This window comes from Poecilia mexicana, unplaced genomic scaffold, assembly GCF_051168715.1.
Source record: "Poecilia mexicana isolate PSO_F unplaced genomic scaffold, ASM5116871v1 scaffold_18, whole genome shotgun sequence".
NCBI classification, from domain to species: Eukaryota; Metazoa; Chordata; class Actinopteri; order Cyprinodontiformes; family Poeciliidae; genus Poecilia; species Poecilia mexicana.
In genome coordinates this window covers 23565254-23591919 of record NW_028263387.1, presented here as the reverse complement: position 1 = coordinate 23591919, position 26666 = coordinate 23565254, and the positions used below count along the sequence as shown (strand labels likewise).

At 38.1% G+C, this 26666-nt stretch overlaps 2 protein-coding genes across 6 annotated transcripts in view; both read right to left on the bottom strand.

Annotated features, from left to right (window-relative positions):
* Positions 1-3243: 3243 nt before the first annotated feature.
* LOC148154248 (CD276 antigen-like) overlaps positions 3244-26666 on the bottom strand; it is a 30409-nt gene continuing 6986 nt past the window's right edge. Inside the window, exons 1-4 of one of the 4 annotated variants that reach the window (XM_088015112.1) lie at positions 7306-7542; positions 5593-5642; positions 5118-5480; positions 3244-4996 (exon numbers count right to left, since the gene is read on the bottom strand). In XM_088015112.1, the coding sequence (XP_087871238.1) occupies positions 4680-4996; positions 5118-5480; positions 5593-5642; positions 7306-7418 (843 nt within the window). In that variant the 5' untranslated portion in view covers positions 7419-7542 and the 3' untranslated portion in view covers positions 3244-4679. Of the gene's footprint in view, positions 4997-5117; positions 5481-5592; positions 5643-7305; positions 7543-26666 lie in introns of those variants that run through there. The other 3 variants (XM_088015113.1, XM_088015114.1, XM_088015115.1) reach the window with 3 other exon arrangements.
* On the bottom strand, positions 12414-16495 carry LOC148154250 (uncharacterized). 2 transcript variants are annotated; one of them, XM_088016074.1, is made up of 4 exons: positions 14343-16495; positions 13747-13922; positions 13272-13634; positions 12414-13162 (listed from the first exon to the last, which is right to left on the bottom strand). In XM_088016074.1, exons 2-4 carry the CDS (start codon positions 13790-13792, stop codon positions 12975-12977), a joined length of 597 nt encoding a protein of 198 aa, XP_087872200.1. In that variant the 5' UTR covers positions 13793-13922; positions 14343-16495; the 3' UTR covers positions 12414-12974. The 2 variants fall into 2 exon arrangements, with proteins under 2 accessions (XP_087872200.1, XP_087872199.1); XM_088016073.1 differs by having other exon boundaries at positions 12414-13165; positions 14343-16494.

The following is a 26666-nucleotide window of genomic DNA, read 5'->3' as shown; positions in this document are numbered from 1 at the left end:
TTTCCTCCAGGTTGATCTATTCAGGTTACAGGAAGTCAAACTGTAATAAATATAATAACATCTCAGCTCTGCTCTGGTTCATCATTTCTGCAGATTCTCATTCAGTGACAAATAACAGAGTCCAGCATTTTATTTAAATAAAACCCTTTTGGTGGAAAAGTTATTTTTCATAATTTATTGCTTATTGATTCATTCATGATTTACTGTGTGAAGATCAACTCAGTCTGTTTACTATTAAATAAAACTTTTACCAACAAACTTTATCATGAATCAGCTCATTCACAATTTATTTAACATTAATTTAACAAACTCAAAAACTATAATAAATATTTCTGCCACTAATCTCAGACAGTGAAACGATAAATTTTTTAAAGATTCACCACATATAGAGTAAAATATTCCAAGCTTTTATTGTTGCATTTTAATTATTATGACCTTATGACCTATAAAAATTAATAAACACTTAAATTATTCTAAAGTATTGATATCGTCAATAACTTGACAAGTTATTGTTATCAATAAGTTATCAACTTGATATTTTGAGTGAAAGTCATAGAGAAATGTGGCTCTAACTAGGTGACTGCAGTTTTTTCTTGGAATATGTGAAATAATTGGTTTAAATTAGAGCATCAATTAAAACTCAATTCAAGATTAATGAGCTATCAGAACTTTAGAAAACTTGTTTCTTATTGTTAAATCAACTTCATGAACTTTAATTTCTCAGATAAAACCAGATCAGTCTTGGTGACTTAAATTGCAAATTGAAGGTGGATTTTAATTTCAAGTTAAACCAACTTCAAATGTTTTACAGCGACTTCCTGTAAACCTTGAAGGATCAAATCTTCCTCCAGTCGCTCTGACCTTCTTATAGACACTTCACTGTTGAGTCTCCAGTTTGTTCTGTTGTCCAGATGAACACAGAGATATTTATATTATTCAACTTCCTCCACTGATGGAAATAAGGTTTGATCTCAGGAACAAAACCTTTCAGCTGTTAGACAGAAAACAGATTAACTACATCCACTCTATGGCCAGACCAGAGAGACATTGGTTGTCTTTGACAAAAACTTCTCAATGTTTGACGTTGTCTAGCAAAATGTTTTCCATTAGGCTACATAGCTGCTGCATTAATATATTGATGAGATGCTCTAAGCTGTAATTTGGGATATGTTCTTTGCTGCTGATCATTTATGTGGCTAAAACAAAATATTTTTACATTGACTTATAAATTATGTGAAACTTCTGATGAAATCATTTGAAAGTCAGAATTAGCCCAGTACTGGTACCGGTCCACATTCTCAGGGGAGAAAAACTCACCTGGTGTAAATGAAATGTTTAGCAATTGTAATTATGCCTAAGAGAATATAATTTAATCAAAGAATGTCATAGGGCTCCACCGATTGCAGTTTTCTGGCTGATTCCCGGCTACCGATCTTTTAAAAAGCCTGACCTGCTGATGTTGATTTTGGCCGATACCAAATGTATGAAATGTTGCTAAATGTCAGCAATGGACTGGCAATGGACTGGGGACCTGCAATGGACTGGGGACCTGCAATGGACTGGGGTCCTGCAATGGACTGGGGTCCTGCAGTGGACTGGGGTCCTGCAATGGACTGGGGACCTGCAATGGACTGGGGTCCTGCAATGGACTGGGGACCTGCAATGGACTGGGGACCTGCAATGGACTGGGGACCTGCAATGGACTGGGGTCCTGCAATGGACTGGGGACCTGCAATGGACTGGGGTCCTGCAATGGACTGGGGACCTGCAATGGACTGGGGTCCTGCAATGGACTGGGGACCTGCAATGGACTGGGGACCTGCAATGGACTGGGGACCTGCAATGGACTGGGGTCCTGCAATGGACTGGGGACCTGCAATGGACTGGGGTCCTGCAATGGACTGGGGACCTGCAATGGACTGGGGACCTGCAATGGACTGGGGACCTACAATGGACTGGGGACCTGGACTGGGGACCTGCAATGGACTGGGGACCTGCAATGGACTGGGGACCTGCAATGGACTGGGGACCTGCAATGGACTGGGGACCTGGACTGGGGACCTGCAATGGACTGGGGACCTGCAATGGACTGGGGACCTGCAATGGACTGGGGACCTGCAATGGACTGGGGACCTGGACTGGGGACCTGCAATGGACTGGGGACCTGCAATGGACTGGGGACCTGCAATGGACCAAAACGTTTGCTCGGGTTTAGGCACCAGCACCTCTCCCGACCCCACTAGGGACAAGGGTGTTAGAAAATGGATGGATGGATGTTTGTTGCTGAAGAGAGAACAAATATCCTTTAATTTCATCAATTTCTCTGTTTTTCTCTCTGGTCATCAAATTCTGATTTCAGAGAAAACCAGTTCTCACAGAAAATAAAGTCCATGTTAGGAAGCTGTTTTTTTTTTTTTTTTTTTTTTTTTATGAGGGGCTGCTTTTCTTTTCTCTAGTCATCCACTAGATGGAGCCAGGAGGCTGTTGTTCGAAGGGCGGGCTCAGGTGTTGTCACACCTGCACTTATCTGTCATCAGCCAGTGTTAAAGAGAAGCCTGTCACCAGTAATTCGATGAATGATTGTTTGCTGTTCATGGTACTCTGTGCCCCTCTGAGTGTTTTTACTGAAGTCTCCCTTGTGCTCTCAATGCAGGTTCTCAGTGGCTGTTACCTTTTGAGTTTTATCGCTTCATCACTAAGATTCTTCATAAAGAAACCTCTGGTTCACAGATCCCTCGGACTGGTGACTAATTTCTTCTGGCTGTTCAGCTACAACCTGGCCACCCTCCAACGAAGTACAACCAACAAACCATCATCACCACCTGCCCATTCTCCCTGGATCTTCTGTCTTCAGTCCCAACTCCACCTGGACCCAACATTTCCCCTAGAAACCAAGCCCCAGCACCAGCAGAATAGCCCCCCCTGGCGGATCAGTCCCCGTTTCACAAGTAAAGTCATTTCCTCTATTACTCATTCACCTTCAGAGCAACTTACCTCTCATCTACTGTCCTAAAGCTCTGACCAAACTAGCCATCCTCTCCAGGTGGTCACATGGACCTCTCTTTCTTCAAGATCCTATTGACCAATGGCCACTCACGCCCTCAATTTCCACCATAGATGACGAAGATGAGCTAAAACATTAATCATTTTCCAGATCTCCAGCTGTTCCATACCCCAGACAAAGAAGACACATTCAAATTTTTTGTACACTAAACTTTAATAAACTCATTTTCTTGTATCCTGAAGTTTATCCTGCATGTGGCTCAAACGTTTAGCCTCAAATATGACAGTCCAGTTTTTTTTCTGAACTGTTCCAGACTGGTGCCCTGTTCAGGGTTAACCTTGCGTTCTGGACATATTTACAATATGTTGACTTTTAACATGTATTAAGCTACACATTTGTATACAACTGATAATGGTAACTTATGGGATGATGCTACAAAGGGTAGGAATATAAATAAGTTAATACCCACTCATTTGAACATGTATAAACTTTACAACTGTTCTTTTGCTTGTTTAAAATCAGTTTTCATATAACTGTTCTTATTGTATCAAAATACATTTGATAAAGTCAAACTATACTAAATTATGGATTAAAAAAAAATAATAAAAAAAATAAAAATGTCTCCCCAAATGATATGTCACTCTTTCAGTTACCAAGCAGATGTTGGTGATTTTCATTGAAACAGCACTTAATTTTATCTAACTAGACAAAGAATCATTTAGTTATCACAAAGTTTCTCACAGGAAGGCTGGGAACCAACATTTCAGGCTCCTTTTCCTTGCTTGATAAATTGCTTCATAAGAACTTCATCCTGAAGTTTCAGCATAAAAACACAATAATAAACCTGTTTACAGCTGCAAGAGGTCAGGTAAATAACATTTGTTATACAAAAAAAGGCAGAGGTTATTTATACATTATGAGTGCTAAAGTGTAAAAAGAAAAAAAAACTTTAGTGCATGAATAAAACAAGCATAAGATTTCAGAGGGAAGTTTTAGCAGAAACATAAGAAATTTAAGGGACCTTTAAAGTCAAATCTGACAGATCAGTTTACACAGAAATAATATTTCTTCAATACCTTTTCAACAATCACAAACTTCAAATGAATAACATTTAGATCTTATATAAATGCTTTCAGAGCCCAGGAGTTGTTTCTCTCAGAAGCAGCTCCTCATCATTTTTTATAAATAAGCTCATTTAGCTAATATTTGATGTAAACTCTTGTGATTCAGTGTTTACTTTTTGTTTTTGTCCAGCATTTTGTAATATGATCAACATAAAAGCAAAACAAATGGATTCATTATAATTACAATTAACACTGATGATAAAACTTTAACAAAGAATTGAAGAGATTCTGGTGGTAAAAACATAAAACCAGAACAAATGAATCTGAACTGATCCAGTCAGTCCGTCACTCAGACCTTCAGCACTATGAGCTCTCAGTTCCTAACTCCACCACCAGGTGGCGCTCCAGTATAACCCTGATGGTAGAACTGGTCTGAGGTCAGATCCAGCAGCTGGATTGGTTCTGCTGAGTCCAAACAGCTGCAGCTCATGTTGATAAAAGGTTCTGCAGTGAATCAGGTTCTGACAACATGAGGGAAGAAATATGGATTTATTTCAGCAGAACCATCAGAACCAGAACCAGTGGAGCAGAACCAGAGCTTCACTGGTTCATCAGCTGCTGCAGCTGAAAGCAGCTAAGATCAGGGTTCTGGTTCCAGGTTCTGGTTCCAGGTTCTGGTTCCCTCTTTCTGTAACTTTTGATCTAAGTGTTTCTATTGAAAAGTTATCTAAACTCTCTGTCTCTTCATCAGTAACATAAAAGTCTCTTTCTCCTGGCAGACAACATTTCACTACAAGACAATATAAAAGTACGATGAGAACTGCTGCTGTCAGTCCCACAGTGATGAAGATGAAGATGATGATCCATTCTAGTTTCTCTGGTTCTGGAGTCAAAGTTGGTCTCTGAGTTTGGATCTGATCAGCAGCTGCTGGAGAGAAACCACAAATAATTGATGAAAACTGAGATCCAGGAGGATTCATGATGAAGATGAAGGTTAATCAACACAGGAATCAGGATTTGAACAAGCAGATAAAATTATTTCTTCTCACCAGTAACGTTGAGTCGACATGTTGCAGACCCAAATCCATCTCCAGTTTTCACGTCACACAGATACAGACCAGAGTCTTCAGTCCTCAGTCTGGACACATGGAGTCTGATTCGTCCTTCTCTGAGGACGTCTTTGTCACTCTGGACTCGTCCTGAAAACTGATCATCCTGAGAATCTGGAAACTCAACACCTTCATGGACATGATAGAGAACTAGAGGACGATGAGGAGCCAACAAGCTGCAGACAATGAACAGATCCCTCCAGTTTCCCTGAGTCCTGGTGGTGAAGGTCCACTCCAGAGTGATGCTGTGGTTCTCCTCTGCCTCATAGCTGCTCTGGGTCACATTCACTACAAATGTTGCTGCTGAGGAGACAGAGAGGGAAAGAGAGGAGCAGACACACTGAGAACTGGAACATGGGAGTCTTTCAGCTCCATCTAGAGAGCTTTCTGTCACAAAGACAAGATGGAGACTGACCACAGAGACATGAGCTGAGGATGAGGAGCAGCAGGGAGATCATCTTCATCCTGAGAGAGGAGGAGGAGGAGGAGAGGCAGCAGGACATCAGTAACAATATGAGGAACAACTGGAGCTGTGCAGTATTATGCCACCTTGTGGTGATAAGTTCATACAGCAATCTTAAGTCAACAGGACATGTTTTCATTCTCTGCAGCTGCTGAACCTTTTATTTAACAACAGTTTGAGTAAAATCAGTTTCTTATAATCAATGAAGAAAAAGACGTCAGTGAAGGAGATTTCCTTTTTTACGGTTAAATGAAAAGCGATGTCAAAGTTAATGACAATCACAGCTTGAAAAATTAGAGTCATTTAAACTTTTGTTTTTGTTGCTCATTTCACAAAGCTAAACATGATTACATTACACAAAATTATATTATGCAAGCATTCATAATATAACCATAATGTTGATTATGGTTTACCAACAAGAAAATTGCAGAAGATCAATTTATGCTTATAATGATTAGATCAATTAGCTGATTGGAATGTTACTCTATAACATTCCAACGTTTTGGTTTTATACAAAGTTTACATTTTTCAGAGACACATTATTTCTTAATCTGTAAGAGATAATCTATATTTCTTACAGATTATTATAATCCGTAAGAAATAATCAAAGTTATAAAAACAAAGTGTTACAACCACTTATAGTGCAATAAAAACAACTAATATTACAAAAGTTTTGGAACATTTCACTGTATGTTAGATTCATTTTCTGGAATAAGTAAGAAAAATTTTCTTTTTAACAAAACTCTAATTTTTTGTGCTCTTGGTTATTTTCCCAGTGTAATAAATAGAAAATATAAACACAGTTGTTGATGACAAAACATTCATTTTATGTCTCAACACACATTAATCTCCACTCAGTGAATTATCACTGTGTTGAATGAGTAAAGTGAATTATTTCAGGAAGTTGACTATTCAGTTTATACTGATGGTAACAAAATGTAATTTGATCTGTGGGCGGAGTCATGATGACAGCGGTGATCACACCAACAGGATCACACAGATCCCTGTCGGTGTGGCTCATGTGGCCCATGACTCCGCCCAGACAAGTAGACGGTCTTCAGTCTTTTCCTCCTTGAAATGTTTCTGTTTCTCACCGTTCGTGTGTTGAAAGCTTATAATTTCAGAAACAATTTCCTCATAAATTATAAACAAATTAAACATTTTCTGATTGTGAAATATGAAATACATTTCGTCATTACAGACATATTGATCTGTGAGCCATTTTAGGAAAGTAGGTTAAAACTTCATCCTTTAAAGCTGTTATTGTTAATTATATTAGCTGCCATAATGTTTTTCACAATACATCAGAATGACTTTTATATATCATTTGTCTATTGAAAGAAAGAAGAAAAAGAAACGAAGCTGTGAGCGTAAACGAGTGACTGGTGGTTCACAGCTTCGTGTCTGAGCCGCGCTGGTGGTCATGCAAACTTAGAGTTTAGACGATGAGGCAGATTGGAAAACCGCGTTTAGGACTAATAGGAGACAAAAAACATTCAGCTGCCAAGACGGTTCAGAAAGGACAAGTTACAGAAGATTAAATGTTATTTTTTACAGATATGAACTGGGAGATACACAACTTTAGGATTTCATTGTGTTTCACATTAATTCCCAAGAAACGTGAAATGTTTTATCCAACTAAAATATAAAATATAATCAACTTACTTGGACATTTTGTCTTCTTTATAGGCGTCAACACTTTCTTGCTTCAACAACCTGATGTGTCCTTCGGGTTTTCCTCCACAACGTTGCTGCTGATCTTTTAAGGAACAGTTCATGTCTAAATTATTTGATCTATCTTAGCCTCTCTAGTTAGACACGCTCGAGGTATCAAACCAAAGACTGTTTGCTATTTTCATTACAATAGATCTGAGAGCAGCCAATGCCAACCCTGCTTTCTGATTTCTGTAACAGTTGAAGGCGGAGCATGAGACAAACAGCAGGTCTACCTGACAAACCCTGAACACCCTGCAGAGGAAGAAGGCGTTTCAGGTTTTGTGTAGATCTGATAGCCACATCTACACAAAACCTTCAAACAATTTAATGTATTTTAAACAGTCACAATACTTATATCCATTTGTTTGTTGTATTTTAACAGGACACCATCAGTTCCAGCTGAGATGCCACTGCATAAAAACACAATAAAATTCTTCAATCTGTTTGTACCTGTTTCTTTTATCATTCAACACACATATTAAGTGTTTCAGCTAAGTAATGAAGACCTTCATTACACCGTTTCAGAGAAAAATGTGTTTGACTGTCATCATTCTCATGGAGAGACATCACTGTGTTGAATCAAGGTAAAAAGAATATTTTGAAAACTGATCTTTATGGAGGTAAGTATTCAACTCCATTTACTTTTAAAATTTCACTACTTCTGAACCTCTGTTATTTTTCATTTCTTTATTTGAAGTTGATTATCAATGAGTTTAATTAAAAAGCAAATATTTTCTGATTGCCAACAGATGAAATATCATAATACACACATGGACCTGAGAACCATCTGGAAATAGCAGGAAATTGTGCTAAATCTTTCAATTTCCACTGAAATAGTTTTGAGTCAGATTTTACATTAAGAGAATTCAGTTAGACCAGACTCTACAGCAGGGGTCCCCAAACTACGGCCCGCGGGCCGGATGCGGCCCGCTTCCACATTTGGTCCGGCCCCCTGAACAATACCAGAGAGCGTTCAGATTTTTTTTTTTCATTTATTGTATTTTCCGGTTTATATGTGGATTTTTCTTCAACCACCAGGGGGCTCTTTAGCAGGAAGTGTGTCATGTAAACTGTGAGTGTTTTGCATGGCGCATTGCTGCCATCTGTTGGACTTTTAGGGAACTGCTTCTTGTCTTTTATGTTATTTAATCAGTACTGTTGTTTGCTAGCGGTAGAGCAGATGAACACATGTGTCTGTTATGAACGCCGCATTCCAGGTCGAGTTCTTCGAAGCGATGCCTGGAAGTAGCAGCTTATACTTCAAAACGAGCCTTTATGTTAACATATAAGAAAATAAGTAACTTGTTTATTGAATTAGTTGTGGAAATACCTGCGGGCGATTTGATTATGTGCTACATCATTGCCAACTAGCAGGCTGCTAAGATTTCTTAGCTCGTTATATAGCATTGCAGCTCATAGCATTCTGAGGTAGCTGTTGTATCAGTTGTACTCTGAATGTAAAAACGCTTCTGTTTGCTGCTCTGAGCTCATCCTGAGTTGTTTGTGTTTTGACAGTTTCACTCCATTCTACATGGAAATAAAAGAAGATCTAATTAATCCTGACTCGTGTGAAAGGAGTTTGGCTGATAGTTTTGGTACCAGACACCATAGCGAGACCATTACAAAGTGAATCATTGGAAATAAAAGAAGAACACGCCCATTAAAACGGAATTAGGTTTTAATAGGTAATTGAAATTTGAGAATGTTGTTGATCAGTTAAATAGCATTGAGGGGAAATGCTATTTAACAGTTTTTTAAATAATACTGGGATCATTATGAGAATTTGATGTATAGATATTAGGATCCAGTAGATGGCAGTAGTGCAACAATAATGGATGCAAGCTGCCGTTGAAGGAAGAAGAAGAAGAAGGCGGCGCCCATTTTCATTTAGCACATGCTAGTAGCAGACACGAAGGATCGGCATTTTTACTGTTACAGTTACTGTTCAGAAACTACTGTAATCAGTTCAGTTAAATCTAAACTTGGCAACTTTTTCTTTTTCAACATAATTTAAATGTGATATTTAATTGACATGTTATGACTGAAATGTTGGCTGTCCTCTGCTGCTGCTGCATCATTGTGGAAAACCTGGAGCAGCAGAGAAACCTGTGGCTTATATGTGTGTTTACTGGTTTAAAAAAAAACTTTGGGGTTGTGGTTTATAGTCCGGTGTGGCTCATAGTTCGTAAAATACGGACAATAATCCTTCCTGGATTTGTTCTGTGAAGAACCCAGAGAGGGTTATTTGATTGTGCTTTCTGGAAGACAACACATTTTTACATTTCGGTACTCCTGCAATCGTCACACTTTTTCTGTTACAAACTGACTCTGGCCCCCACTAAAGAAAGGAAAAGTTATGTGGCCCTCACAGGAAAAAGTTTGGGGACCCCTGTTCTACAGTGTCAGGTTTGTTTCCTTGTATGTTGTTCATCTTCGCACCCGCTAGATGGCGCCAAGAAATAAAATATCTACTGTGACTAAGCCTCAGTCATTTCCTCTGTGGGTTTTACGTCAATGTGAAGGAGTAGATTATGTTGGAAGTTCATTACCCTCTGTTTTGCTTTTTTTTCCCCACAAACACGTTTTTCTTTTATGCTAATTTGTATTTAAATTGCAGATCACCTGCTTGCAGATCTGAAGTTAACTTAAAAAAAACTGGAACTAAAGTTAGTATCAAATGGAGAATCAGTCGTTTCTGATCAAAGGTTAAAAATGTTAACTATAAACTCATTCTTTGAAAGAATAATTGCCCCCTTTGCAATTAGAAAGGTACATATTAAGTTGGTTTTATCCAAACGTCCATCAAGATGTTGTAGGTTTTTTTAATTAATTTTTTGGCACTGGTGGTTTTTATTTGACATGAAATAGACAGGGGGCAGGAGGAATACCAGGAACAGGATTTGAAGGATGGGACGCTTTGAGATCAGCCTCTAAACAGAGTTCTGGGTATGACCTTCAAATTTATCCATGGATGTGACAGTTAACTTCAAGCTGCCAGGTAACGTACCTGAAGATTCAAAAGAAATGACATCAGCAGGGCTTCCCCTCATCATTTCCTTGTGTGTTTTTTTTCTGTGTGGAAAGAGAAATCCTTTCTATTCAGCTTCTCTGATGTCTATAGTTTGGTCATTGATGGAATTGTACTAGTAACCTGTACATTAATCCTGAACATGAAACATTGACGATGCCAACATGCTTAAATATGTTGGCATCACATAATAAAGTTATAAAACCAAAACATAATCCAATGAACACGCTTTGTTTATAAAAATCCAACAGACTTTCTTTCAGTTTAGAAGAATGTAGAACTCAGAGAGAGATTTCTGTAGTATCTTGATGTATTATTTGTTGGACAGGATGGATGGTTGGAGGCTTCTGATCAACAGCAAATCAGGTGACTAAATATTTATTCATAGATCCATGATTTACACAATTTCAACAAAAAAAATATCAATAAATGCAAACACCAAGTTTTAGTGTGAAAACTGTGCACTCTTTTACCCATGAGGCCCCTGGGCAGTATGACAGAATGCAGTATGTTGTGCAGAAGTTCTGTTTTGAGAACTTTTGAAATTTCCAGCAGAATTTCATTTCAAGCAAAAAGGCTGTGCCCAGAAGTGACATTAAATTCTCCTCAGACATTCCCTTTTTGCTTTGTTGGAACATGCACTGTCACATTCAGTCTCAAAATAATATGTGTGGAAAAACAACACCGAAAATAAAAGTTCAGCTTTGGATAAGAAAGGTTTCTGGCACTCTGGTCTAAACCTGCCCTACAAGAACATCAGAAACAGTCAGAAAACTCCATGTTTCTCTCTGTTGTCCCACAATGAACACAACATTAACAGATTAACCAGCAAAGTCCAAAGCAGAAGAGTCAGGAACACATGAAGAATCATACATTAAAATATTTTTAATATATTTTAAAATTAATATTGTTAAACCAAGCATCTTTAAACATTGCTCTGATTTCATCCTTTTTTGTTTCTTATTCAACTAACGCCATTTTCTCACTTGTCTCTTTAATTTGGAAACAATGTATGATATTGTTGTTAAGGTAATTTAAAAAGGCGCAGTAACTCTTATTAGGCATATTCACTGGATCTCAGTCAAAGATCTGTTTGGCCTTGGACTGATGAAGTTTGGGACTGCACCTTTAATTTCTGCTGTTAAAACCAGAGAGAGAACAGATTTGTACATTTCAATGAATAGATCATCAGTTTAGTAAGAAACTCGTATTGCCAGAGTTGATTTCAGTTCTGGAAACAATCAAACATTTCAACAGTGAATAAAGATCCTGTTGGGAACCTCTGTCACCACCCATAAGTCCCTTCCTTCCCTCACTAGATGTCCAGGAAGCAGGTTGGGAGCTGAGCCTCTCGGAGGTTCTCCTGCACACCTGCGATTCATCTTCTTCATTAGTGGAGCACAAGAAGAGCCGGCTGCCGGTCCTCTGAGTCCAGAGTGTTTTCCTGACTCCAGCCCCTCAGAGTCTCAGATCTGAAGCCTTTTGAATTCAGAGTTCACCTACGTTTGTGTTCTGCCCTGCTAGATACGCTTCTACTTGGGATTCCACCCAGATGGTGGTTTCCTCTCTCCTGTTCGACCCCCACTGCGCTCTCGCCCCCACAGCAGCAGCTGATCACTTCTCTACTGCCGCTCTACCTGAACCTGCTTCGCCCCTCATCCTCCATCGCCTCTGGGACACACTAACAGGAACCGGCGTGCCTTGCCACTTGCACCACCAGGATCTTCTTTGGAAACTTCCTCCCACTTCGGCAAACCTCCTCTTGACCCAACTCTCGCCCCTCCATGGCGGATCGCCTTGCCTGCACCACTGTCACCATCCGACCTTAGCACCCTGCTGGACTCACGTCTCTCTTTGGTCCCCAGTGTTCCTAGCCAGCCTGCCAGCGTGGATTTTGTTCCTGTCCTGGACCTTCATTATCACACTTTTCAACTTGTTGTAAATAAAGCTAAAAGAAATGTTCTGATCTCCTGATGGTGTTTCTGCATGTGGGTTAAACAAATTTCCAAAAGCAGGACAGATTCTGACATGTCTGCAAAAATATGGATTTATTAAAGACATGAGAAAATTATTAACATACAAGCTACAGATAAAGAGCATTGGGCTCAATAGTAGCATCCTCTTTCAGTCTAAATATGCTACATTAATTAAATATGACACAGAAACAGTCTCATAAAAATATTCACAGTAACATAAAAATGTAAATTTCACAAACTCCAGTCTTTCACTGCTAAGGAACAATTGCATTCAAATTACTCTCCAGGCCTCAAGTAGCTTGTTAAAGGTTAAAGGTCATGACAAAACGGTAGGGAAAAGGCTGAACCAGTATGATGGAGAGTCACCAATAAAATCTTGTCTCTAAATGGATCAGCAGCAGATTGTTGGTTTTCACAGCTGCATCTCAATGAAGAACCAGATTTCTAGTCTTCAACTCACCAAACCAACTGTAACGCTCGGTGGTGGAGGAATAATGATCTGGGTTTGTTTAGCAGCAGCACCTAGACACCCAGCAGTCAAACTAAAACCTCCTCTGGACACCAACATATTCTAGTCCAACATGAAGCCATTTGTCCAGCAGCATAATGGACCTTCAGGATCTTCCAAGAGGCTGCAAGTTATTTGAATCCTTCTGATGTTTTATAGAACTGAAGAAGAATCTGAAGATCAGAGCTGCTGCAACTGCTGCTGTCAGTCCCAGAGAAACATGGAGGCCGATCCTTCCTCGACCTTCTGCTTCTGGATCCAAGGTCGGTCTCTGTTTTGGAGCGACATCAGTAGCTGCTGGATGGACAGTACAATGAAGGAGCCTTAAAGTTTTCCCACAGCTATAAAAGTTTTGACATTCCATTATTATGTCTGGAGTTTGGATAGTGCAACATAAACTCACCAGAGACGTTGAGTCTGCAGCTTTTAATCCCAGATCCATCTTTAGTTTTCACTCCACATCGATACAGACCAGAGTCTTCAGTCCTCAGTCTGGACACATGGAGTCTGATTCGTCCTTCTCTGAGGACGTCTTTGTCACTCTGGACTCGTCCTGAAAACTGATCATCCTGAGAATCTGGAAACTCATCACCTTGATGGACGTGATAGAGAACTAGAGGGCTATAAGGAGCCAACAAGCTGCAGTAGATGAACAGTTCCCTGTAGGATCCCTGAGTCCTGGTGGTGAAGGTCCACTCCAGAGTGATGCTGTGGTTCTCCTCTGCCTCATAGCTGCTCTGGGTCACATTCACTACAAATGTTGCTGCTGAGGAGACAGAGAGGGAAAGAGAGGAGCAGACACACTGAGAACTGGAACATGGGAGTCTTTCAGCTCCATCTACAGAGCTTTCTGTCACAAAGACAAGATGGAGACTGACCACAGAGACATGAGCTGAGGATGAGGAGCAGCAGGATCAGAAACATCTGGCTTGAAATTATCAAGATGAATAAACATCAGTGAAGTGATGAAGAACATCAGGACAGATGTTTGATCAGCTGGTTCACAAACTTTCAGTCGTATTTCATCAACAAGGAAGAAAAGTTGAGTTTAATACTGAAAGTCAAAACAGAGAAAAGATTAATGTCCAACTATTCTCAAATTAAGGCCAGTAAAACATTTAAAAATTCATCACTTCAGCAGATTCTCAATAAAAGCTGTTTATCATTGTCTATAATTTCTGTCATTCTCTGTGGTTCTGAAACAGATTCTCTTCTCTGTCAGTAACCAGAAAGTCAGATTTTTACCATTTTAACAGGTTCTAGTACATTAACAACATTGATCATGATCAAGCTGTTAAATATTTTAACAGAGTTCCTCTTCATCTTAACAGTCAGAATAAAAACTGACCAACAATAAACTAGAAACTTGCATGATTTTGTGTTTGCTGTGATGTAAAGCACTTTGAAATGCCTTGCTGATGAAATGTGCTATACAAATAAAATTTGATTTTGATTTTAGAACAGACTGACTCACCTGGTGGCTGCATGGATAAAACCTGTGGAGTATGAAGGTCTTTCCAGCTCTGTTCCTTGTTGTTCACTAGAGGATTTCTGGGCTTCACATGGTTTTAAATATTATTGTATTAGTAGGTGGAGTCACCTTAAGGCAAGTAATGTTGATATTCTGCTCTCAGGTTACATGGTGCTGCCCAGACGTGTTGGAACCTTTCTGAAAAAGAAAGTCTAAATTCCTCTTCAAGCATAATTTTTCTTTCTCTCTGGTTGATCAAACAGCCTCATGCAGATTCCAGCTTTTCATATTTAATCCACTCACACTTTTGTCAAATCCTCAGACTATGCATTTAAAAATTAATCATTTTTACGCAATTCTAAACATACATTATTACCCAATAAAGGTTTTCACTTTAATTTATCTCTGAACTTTCATTATTATTACATTATTATGACAAATAACCAATTAATTGTGGTTTATGAGATTCCCATCATCCAAATAAGGAGAATAATAGACTCAAATCTCAGACTGTTTTTAGACCAACATAGAAAGGCACTCTCCCATCTCTGCGCTCAGATGGTTCCGGCAGGGTATCTGATTACTGGGAGACATTGATACTGAATACTGTGCTGACTGCACAAGTATTGTTCAGGGTGCTGACTGCACATTACTGATCTTTTCATTGCACCCCTTGAGTGCTGACTTCCCTCCTTGTTATCTTGATCTTAATCAAGCGTACTCGTCGGGGTTGCCTGGTGTTCATTCGGGCCACGATTCTCTCTCTCAGGTCAGGGAGTTGTTGTTAACTGACCTTACATCCGGGCTCCTCCCTCTTGCCGTAGCATTTGTGTTGTACCTCGTCAATCTCAAGTTGTGATAGCAGTTGCCGTTTGCGGATGTTGGAGCACTGAGCTACTAGTTGTTTGGCAGTCATTGTAGACTGTGGGTGTCGAAGTAACCATTCCTCCCTCAGTCTTTGCATGTAACCCCTCTGACTAGGGTTACTTGAGTAGTAGCATTCCAACAGATCCATGTTTTCGTCTTTAAGTTTTTTTTTTTCATGTCCTGTAAGAGTTTGATCTAACACTTATCTATAGTCTGCAGACATGCATGCGCACACACGCAGCAGTAAGACTCTCCTCGGTCCCCCCTCCTCCTCGAGGACAGATACACACGCAGCAGGTCTCTGGTTTCTCTGTCAGCCTGTGTCTCTCTTTTGGAACAAGACTTAAAGGCTTTAATTCCAGCACTGTGTATCAAGAAAACAATCTGTTTAAAACCAGAGGTAGTTACAAAATTCCTAATCTAATTCAACATTGTTTAGAATATACTATATTTATTTATTCACTTATATTTATTAATTCAATATTCACTTTTTTTTTGGGGGGGGGGTCACAAGGTCACATAGTTCCCATAGGAGGGGGAGGGGGTTTGATATCAATTAATATCAATTAATCCATCAAACTCCGATTAAAATTTGACAGAAGGGTGTTCATATAGTCTTCTCACAAAACCTCGGCTGGAAGTAAAAACTGCCTGTCTCTGAAACATCAACAATGAAAACTCAGCTTGTTGACTTCCCCACGTCTTCCTGCTCTTACATGAAGAAACTTCAACTAATTTATCACTTTAATAAAAAATACTCAGTGAAATTAAAACTTGGGTTGCTTTAAATGATCAGGTCACTGGTTTAAATAATCTGCTTTTAATGATTGTAAATGAGAATGAAGAACATGAGCAGAAATGTTTAACTGAACCTTCAGAAAATAGAGAAATAAATTAACTATATTCAGGAATAAATGTTGGCTGTGCTACAAGCTGCTGCTGCTGAATCATTACTAACTTATTAAGCTTCTTTTAGAAACTCTCCATGTTTCTGACTTTAGGCTCAGTTTTCATTTACAGCAGGTTGTTTACAACAACTTCCAGTTTCTGCAACAGGAATGAAAACTCAGAACAAACTGTGGATGTAAGTCCAGCAGGCAGATTTTTATCCCAGGGCAAAAAAACTTCTGCTTCAGTTTAGAAGAATAGTTTCTCTTGAAATACATGAGAACGTGAACATGTCTCATTACATTTTGCTCTTCATATGTAAATGTTATAAACTATAATCCAAAACAGATAAAGCTTATTTTCCATCTCAGCTGTTAAGAATTTCAATCAAACAACAAAGTTAAAAATATGATAATTCACAGAAACATTTAATGCTAAATACAGATGGTAAACTCTATGTTGGTTCTTTGTTTATGATTTTGATCAGTCGATTATTAACTAATTCTCAAAATGTTTGTTAATTAAATGTTAAAGATGAGCTGATCTAAAGTTTGTTGATTAAAGTTTCTTTAGTAACAAACTGAGTTGATGTTTGTTTCTAGATTTTCACTCAGTAAATTATGAATAAATTGTTGATGAGTTAAATTTGATTAAAAACCATTTTTCACTCAACTTTTTCTTTATTGTTTATAAACTTGGATTAATTTTAATATACTGGTCTCAAAATAATTAATCTATAATTTTTCTGCCAATTTTTTTATCAGTAAAACTTCAGTTTTGTTATGATCCGTGTTTTTGAGTGTTTATTTTTGACATTTTCTGTGTTTCTGTCCTGTTTCCTCTGAGTCTCTGTCCTGTCCTCCCCGTTGATTGTCCCCCAGGTGTGTCTACTTACCTGATTATCTTCCCTGGGTATTTAAACCCACCTGTGTCTGTGTTCTTCGTCGGATCCTCGTCTTATCACACCCTCGTCTCACGTCTGTGTTCTGTTCCTGTGCTGCCAGTGATTTTCTGTTGTTCCTCCTGGTTTTTTCATTAAATTATCATATTTCATCATGACTACCTGGGATTCCCGGCGTCTCTCTCACCGCTCTCCGCAACACAACATGACAAGTTTAGATTCTTAGAGTCAATAAAACTTGAGCAGCTCAACCTGGAGATAAAAATCAGAAATAATAAAAAGGAATGTGTTCCTGAGAAACACAGGAACACATGAACATGTGTTCCTGTGTTTCTCAGGAACACAGGAACACATGTTCCTGTGTTCCTGTGTTTCTCAGGAACACATGAGAAACACAGGTGTGTTCCTGAGAAACACACCTGTGTTTCTCAGGAACACATTCCTGAGCTTGCTCAGCTCAGCTCAGAGAGCAAGCTCAGGAATGTGTTCCTGTGTTTCTCAGGAACACAGGAACACATGTTCATGTGTTCCTGTGTTTCTCAGGAACACATGTGTTTCTCAAAAGCTCAGGAACACATGTGTTCCTGTGTTTCTCAGGAACACATGAGAAACACAGGTGTGTTTCCTGAGAAACACACCTGTGTTTCTCAGGAACACATTCCTGAGTTTGCTCAGCTCAGCTCAGAGAGAAAGCTCAGGAATGTGTTCCTGTGTTTCTCAGGAACACATGAGAAACACAGGAACACATGAACACATGTTCATGTGTTCATGTGTTTCTCAGGAACACATGAGAAACACAGGTGTGTTCCTGAGAAACACACCTGTGTTTCTCAGGAACACATTCCTGAGCTTGCTCAGCTCAGCTCAGAGAGCAAGCTCAGGAATGTGTTCCTTGCTTTGTCAAAAAACACACAAAAGGACAAATTCAGACACGCCTAGTAGATATTCCACTGTGTTAACATGGGGGTTGGTAGTTTTTCTCTGCTGTCTAATTTAAACTGCATCACATCTGAAAGCCTGAAGGAGGAAGAGAACAAAACTCTTACTTACTTTTTACAGTTAGTGGAACAGATTAATTTTTGTTTCAAGCACCATGTAAAAAATGTCACCAAAATGAATCATTTGATCCAGCTGATTAAAATAAAACCATTTTTACTTTCTGATGTTACTTCATGTCTCTAATGACCAGCTTTAACTGCTGCTGTCTCCAGAGGTCAACAGGCGAGTGGTGGGGTCACCCTGGACAGGTCCGTCACAGGGCAACACAGAGACAAACAACCTGTTTCTGGACTGTGGGAGGAAGCTGGAGTACCCAGGGAGAACCCACCCTGCACAGGGAGAACATGCAAACTCCATGCAGAAAGACCCCAGCTGGAAATCGAACCCAGAACCTTCTTGCTGTAAGGCAACAGCTCTACCCACTGCACCACTGTGCAGCCTGATTTATAGAACCTGAATACTTTAAAATGTTTTTTAAACTGGTTTCAATATGACAAGTTAAAATATAATGGCGTGTTGAGTATAAAGTACTATTGACTGCTAATCTGCAGTGATTCCATTTTGAATAACTGTCTATTCAAATGTGTTATATTCAATTCATTATTTAAAATCTTGCATTATATATATTTATAACATTTTGTGTTTGATCCAGCTGCTCCATCTTATTGATCAGAAATGCACTTTTATGACCTTGTTGCTAAGGTGATGCTCCTCATGTCGGCTCTACAAGAAGAAAAGATTGAAGAAAATCTTGACCAAAAAGGAGCCAATTAAATGACTGAAGCAGTAAACATGGCCGACCTTTGCTGACCCTTTAAGCATAAAGAACATTGTGTGAAAATGTTCCACAGATCAAAATGAAGCTCCAAGACGGTTTATGTTCAGAGCATCTCCTGGTCGACACACGACTGAAAATAAGATGTTTAGTTCAGCCTCAGTTTGAAGAACTGAACTTCAGATGTTACAGCTTATTATTATCTCTAATATTGAGACAATAATCATAGATGATGTTTCAAGCCCCTGAATCGACGACTCAGCTGCCATGATGTTCAGTTTCAGTTCAAAGCAGCAGAAAAGATGAAAATGCTGAATGAACTTGAGATGATTTTTGTTTCTAAATCAAAGAATCTGATCTTTAGGTCTTTAAACTGAGTTTTCAACATGATGACGACCTGCTGGCTTGATGCACAACTGGCTTCATAAAAATGAACAAAAACAAACAAATGATCATTTCTGGGTGTTAAAACATAAAAAAAATTCATTAAGGTCAAATTTTGACCTGATTGGTTTCATTATTCTATATAATCTGTTGGTGGTTCAATACATGAACTTTAATTCTCCAGATTCTTTCAATAAACTTTATTGATCACTGATGTGACAGACAGTCTGAGCATCAAACCAGCTGCTTTACTCTCATAATGAATAAAACATTTTCTCTTTCTGTAATTTACTCTCATGTTACATTTCATATACATTAGCAGAAAACTTTCTGGGTAAAAAATAAATAAATAAATAACCTTAAATGTGTCCAAATTCTTCATTATATTCATATTTTTCCAAACACAAACTACAGTTTTTAGATTATCATCTTTATGACATGTATTATACAGACTAATATTCTGTATAATGCATGTTGACTTGTAATTATAACATCTACATACTAATATTATATTCATAAAAGCTTTTGTGTTAATGCTAATGTAGAAAAGAAAAGGAAAACAGCAGAATTAATAATTTTATCATTTTAATACATAAATTAAAATTAAAATTGGGCTTAACATTGATGATGGACAAAGAATAAAACCAGAACAAATGAATCTGAACTGATCCAGTCAGTCCGTCACTCAGACCTTCAGCTCTATGAGCTCACAGTTCCTAACTCCACCACCAGGTGGCGCTCCAGTATAACCCTGATGGTAGAACTGGTCTGAGGTCAGATCCAGCGGCTGGATTGGTTCTGCTGAGTCCAAACAGCTGCAGCTCATGTTGATGTTAAAAGGTTCTGCAGTGAATCAGGTTCTGACAACATGAGGGAAGAAATCTGGATTTATTTCAGCAGAACCATCAGAACCAGAACCAGTGGAGCAGAACCAGAGCTTCACTGGTTCATCAGCTGCTGCAGCTGAAATCAGCTCAGATCAGGGTTCTGGTTTCAGGTTCTGGTTGAGCAACCAGCAGAACCAGCTGCAGCTGGAAGGGTCAGAACCAGAACATCTCTATGCAGATGGAAAGTAGCTGAGTAGCTGTCAGTCCCAGAGGGATGAAGATGATGGTCCTTCCTCTCTCTGGTTCTGGAGTCAAAGTTGGTCTCTGAGTTTGGATCTGATCAGCAGCTGCTGGAGAGAAACCAGAAATATTTATTAATATTTATTGGAAACTGAGATCCAGGAGGATTAATAGAAGATGGAGATGGAGATGATATATATATATATATATATATATATATATATATATATATATATATATATATATATATATATATATATATATATATATATATATATATATATATATATATAGTAGTGTGTAGTTTCTATGTACATTACATACAAACTACACAATAATTGTTTGTTCTTAAAGTGACAGAACACAATATTTTAACAGAAGTTTTACTCCAACTGTTTATTTTCTTTTTAATTAACTCTTGCTCATTTCAATCTTCTACCAAAAGATTTGGAAATTATTATATCTTATTTTAAGATATGAAGTTGCATACATTAAATGTTATTTTTTAAAACAACAATAGCAACTTTTATAATATTCCATTTTCAGAGTTTCTCTGAATAGATTCAGTTCAGATCTCAGAAAATAGATTTAGATTTAATGTTATTGTTGACAGCAGATCAACAATAACATGAAACCAAACTGCTCTGAAATTCTGACAGAGGAGAAACTGAAGGAAGGAAAGAGAAACAGACGGATGGATCTGTTCTCCTGTCATCTAAAGTCCAACAGTCTGACAGAACCAGGTTCTGGTCTGTTTCCTCCTCTGATCTCCACCAGAACCACATTCAGAACCAGAATCAGTGTGAAGAGGAAGAGAGAAGTGAAGAGGAGGCGATGAAGGTTCTGCTGTTTTCTGCTGCTCTGCAGACACAGATCATGAAACCATGAAAACATTTGGTGAAGAAACTCCTCAACTAGATCAGCTGAGATCCTCTGTGGTGCCTTCAGGAACATCCAGAGTCAGTTTTCCTCCAAGCGGTTAAATTACCTCGGGCCTTTTCTCTCTTAGGGTTTTTGGGGTTCTGTCCAATCAGATATTAAAACTGGTTTGTTAACTTAATTTCTTCCACCCTTTAAGTTCACCTGAAAGCTTCCAGAATGAATCCTGTTAAGGGTTTTAACTGCATTATTTTTATTCTGTACCAGTTACATTGTGTTCAGGTATTATCACCAGTTCAATCTGGAAAGACTCAGACCGAGAAAAAGGAACAATTAAAAGATTTAATGACAGGAATGAATAACAGTTCTTTGGCACATGGCCCCAGCAGCTGATTGGAGCTGAGATTTGATGTGAACTCAATGAACATCGTTGAGACGCTTTACCAGGCCGAGAAAGAGCCACACGCTGTTAGATAAAGGGCCCATAGTAAAGAGTTACATTTTTGATTCTGTTAGACACAGAGGTCCATTTCTCACGAGAAACAGAAACTTATCAGGCCACAGAGACATGGTGTGATTTCAGGGAGTGTCTTCAGTCCATATAATCAGCTGCCCTCCTCTTTCTCCTCAGACGCTGCACAGACTTTTTTAGAAACTCTTCTCGGATGTAATGGTAAAGCGTCTCCTTTCAGCGCTGAAAGTGAATAAAATAAGTAAAGTCTGAATGCTTTTCTTGGCTGATTTTATGCTCCGTGTGTCAATACAAATTATGATTCATCGATTGAGATTCTCGTTCTCAACAACATCCCGATAACTGATTAGGGATGCTCTCTCCCGGGGCCTGACTGGTGGTGGAGGTCATGAAAGGGTGCCATCCTAGAGAGCCAATGGATGTGGGTGGAGAAGGGGAGGTGGAGGGTTGAACGCAAGTAGGAAGCAGCTGATGGCTTGGGTGTGCTGATTGAACGCGCTGGGTGAGGTCCAGCGCTGAGGTCGGAGAATGAGCTTGACGTCGATGGGCGGACGGAGGGGGCGGTCTTCCAGCCTAAACTTCCGCTATCAGCTACATTTCAAAAGTCATTAACATACAGTAAAACAGTCGAGCCATGATTAGCTGTGTCTACTAACTTCTACTGTTCAAGTCAAATGTGTTTTTGTGAAAAATAAACACACGGTAACAAGTTGTGTTAACTTTTCATTAATTTTCTCATATCTTCAAGAGTTTAATAAACAAAAACAAATTAAGTTAGCTCTTAAAAGAACTGAAACATCAAAATGAGGATGCTGTTATTTCACTGAACCTGTTGGATGAGTCACAGCTAAGAACCAAAACAAAACCTCACTTCTGTATTGCTGATGATGTGACGATCCCCTCCTGTCCAGTAGGTGTCTCTAGTCCTCTACATGTTTGTTCTTGTTTTTTTTTCAGGAAGCAGGTAGATGGACTGGTAATTGCACACACCGGTAGATGATAAAAGTGGACGACTAGCCAGTCACGGTCTGCTTGATTGCCCTCCGGACCCGTCCGGAACGAGCAGCATTGGTCCACACTTCTCTCTGACTGGCTGGCCTGATCTCACAGAGCGTATTTTTGTTATCAAATAAATAATTGTTTCTATAGATCCGCTCGTCTGTCTCCCTTTTTGTCCTCGCCTTCGAGATGGGCGTGACAATGATGAAATCATAGTTTAAGCGCTGTCAAGATATCTACTGTTAAAATCATTATGATTTTAATTTTGTCTTCATTTGTCAAGTACACAGAACTCCCATCCCATGAGTGGATTGGGCACCTTGAAACTTCTTTTAAAGTTAAAAATGAAAAGAAAACATTAATTTCCCTTCGTTCCGGTAAGTGCTGCTTTGAATAGAAACAAAGCAGATTGAAAACTGTCACAAGATGTGTCAATCTACCAAAGGGATTTTTTACACCAGCCTGCTCTTTTTATTTTACTTTTGAACACTTGTTTTATAAAGCGTGTAGAAATCATTTATCTTATTTTCTGTGTTTCTCGTCACTATTTCATTTTGTGTACCAAGTTTGTTGGAAAGGTGGAAGGGATTACTTAAGGTCAAGTGTGATTCTGCTCAGGTGTTGTTAATGAGAAGAGACAAACTGTCATTTGTTTATTTGTATTTTTGTGTTTTTATCTTGTAAAGCACTTTGGACTACCTTGCTACTGAAATGTGCTGTATAAATAAATTTGACTCGACTTTTATGTTGAATTTATTTGGTTCTAAATGCAAATGGAAAGAAAATGAACATTGTGAAGAAAATACATAACTTTATGATTACAGGTTAAAATGAAGACCTGCATAGCGACTTTTGATTGAGCAAAACTAAAACCTACCAGGAACAACAGAAACTAGTAGCATAGAATTTGGCATTTTAGTCACTACAAAGTGAACAACTAATGATTTTTTTCAAAGAAACTCAAGTTTTAATTTTGAGGCTTCATCACTTTTACTCTGTATCACTTACATTAAGTTCAGAGATGATCAACAGTTCAAAGGTCATCTAAATGCTGGATCAACAGACAGTAAAACAGTGGAGCCCTGATTATTTGTGTCTACTAATGTTATGCTCTTCAAGTCAAAGAAAAGTAAAGAAGAATTTGTTAGCTCTTTAAAAAAACTGAAAGAATAAAAAGCTTATTTCTCAGGGTGCTTTGTCAACACATTTAAAAGGTTTGCTAATGCTTTCTGTATGTTTTATTTAGAAATGTTTATATATCTTATTAATTCATTGTTCAGTGATCATTAATGCACCAGACGCAGACCTGCAGCCCAGAGGCGGATCTAGATGGGGGCCAACAGGGGACCAAAGAAGTTATACTAAATAAATGTCTTATGCTAATACTCAGTGGTGGATTTTTTTAACCTTCACAATTTTACTTTAACAATGAATTAAAAATTATAGTGCTGCACTTTTAGCTGCTATAATCATACTTTCCATCTGCCAGGGATCTGCAACATGGATCTCTGGAGACACAAGTGGCTCTTTGGTTCACTTATTATATCAAATGATGAAATATTGCTCTGTTTTTTTTCTTTCAAAAAACACTGACCCTCATGGTAAATCTGGTCTAGAACCAGCCTCCACACCTAACACCTTATTTCTATAAATATTTTGGTAATACTCTGTAAAATACCAGAATGTTCACATAACTTTTATACTTTTAGTTTTCTGAGGACACATTTTGAATATTAAATCAGGTGTTATTATCAGTTACTCAGTGGTTTACCAAATAAATCCAGATTTCTTCCCTCATGTTGTCAGAACCTGATTCACTGCAGAACCTTTTAACATCAACATGAGCTGCAGCTGTTTGGACTCAGCAGAACCAATCCAGCTGCTGGATCTGACCTCAGACCAGTTCTACCATCAGGGTTATACTGGAGCGCCACCTGGTGGTGGAGTTAGGAACTGAGAGCTCATAGAGCTGAAGGTCTGAGTGACGGACTGACTGGATCAGTTCAGATTCATTTGTTCTGTTTTATTCTTTGTCCATCATTAAGATTCACTGTTAAGTTTATTTAATTTACAATTAATCGGTTTGTTTTGTTGTTTATATAACATGTTTGAAAAAACAGAAAGTAAAACCCAAATTAAGGCTAAATGAGTTTATAGAAAGTGATGAAGAGGAGCTGCTGCTTCAAAACCACCAGAAATGTTAAATATCTGATGATCGATCAGCTGATCAGTTTTTTTTGTAGAATTTTTGCTGCTTTATAAAACTTCTGTTATTTAAATGATTAATTTTGCTGTTTTGATCATTTTTAAGCATCATCACAGAAGCTTAATAATAATAATATCAGTTTTTATAATCCAACAGACTATCAGCTCATATCATGACCACCTGTGTGTCGAGATTAAAACACTAATTACTCATTTATTAATATTTCTGTCATTTTCTCCTGTGATAAAAAATATCAGCAAATATTTGTACATCTTTACTTCTTAACCTCTTTTAACATTTTTTCACATTATGAATATTTTCCAGCTGCTCTGAGATTTCTACAAACTATGTAGAAATTTACCTTTAAAACTCCACAAGTTCACACAGACAGATGTTGGCAATCAGTTTATTGATTTACTGACATTAAAGTTACAGAAAAACATGAAGGAAATATTTTCAACTTGGAAATGTTTCTTTGAATTTATCATAAAGGTCAGAAATCTAAACTGTAGTTTGTTTGTTTGGAAAAATATGAATATAATGAAGATTCAAAACTTTTTCTTTTTTCACCCAAACAGTTTTTTGCTGATTTATATGAATTGTAACATGAGAATAAATTACAGAAAGAGAAAATGTTTCATCCAACATGAGATCAAAGTTCCTCAAACTGCAACTTGGTTACATAAATTTTTAAAACATTTAAACATTTAGTAAATCCAGATCTACCAAGTATTTCATCTCCATCCTTAAAGTTTTCCTTCCAGTTTTTCTCCTCCATCTCTGACTTTATCCGCCTGTAAAAGCAGAGCGATGTTTCTGTGTTTAGCTTTATCAGCTGGTTTCCATGCCGACCTCTGGGTCTGAAGGACTGTGAGGTTCAGCCTCTGCTGGTCTGAGAGCGTCTGCAGCATCAGGACCAGCAGAGAAACTCCTGATCTGAAGGCTTCAGGATGCTGAGCTGATCAGAGATCAGCAGCTGAGCTTCAGGATGTTTCAGGAGGCTGAGAGCAGCAGCTGCTGCTTCCTGACCACAGGATCCAGAAACCAATGAGGAGACGATGGAGTCATGATGAGACATTAAAGAGGAAACAAGCAAACAGAGAGAGATTCATTCAGGGAGAACAAGATGGAGACACAGCTGGTGGAAAAACAAGCAGGTTTTAATAAAAGTTCAGTTTCTGTTCATTGATAAAAATTACAGAAAAATCATGTTATCAGAAATTAAACTCGAGAAGATTTGAGTTGAAACACTGAGAAAACTTTGGACATGTTGAAGAATTAATGGTTCTGAAATAAAACCTCAACATTTACATTCATAAATTTTATACAAAAACAAACATTGAGGATGAAAATATATGTAAAAAAACACCTTTAATGTTTCATGTTCATCTTTAAAATGTATTATAAGTATAAAAATCATCACTTGAAAGCAATGAAATATTGACCTTTATAACAGTCAAAGTCTTCATTGTGTTTTTTCTTCATAACATATTTATAAAAATATTTATTAAAATATACCTGTGAAAATAATAAATCACTTTATCAGTAACAATCAGCTGATCCATCAATAACTGATCAATACGTCCAAGTCAGAAAACATTTAGAAATTATTTAAAGCAGGAAACTGAAACAATAACAATAAACTGATCATCATTATTAGAATATATTAATTCATTACAATCTAACATTTTATTCATCAGTTTAATTAAATCTAACCTGGTGTTGCTGTGGCGACAAAATCATTAATCAACTAAACTCAAGTGAACAAAACTTTTACTTGCATTATATTTTCAAACTACATTTGTTGAATGATTATCTTTGTTTCCCTTTCTTCTCTTCCTGAAACGCAAAATCAACTTTTAATTAGAGCTGCTATTGATCCCAGAATGA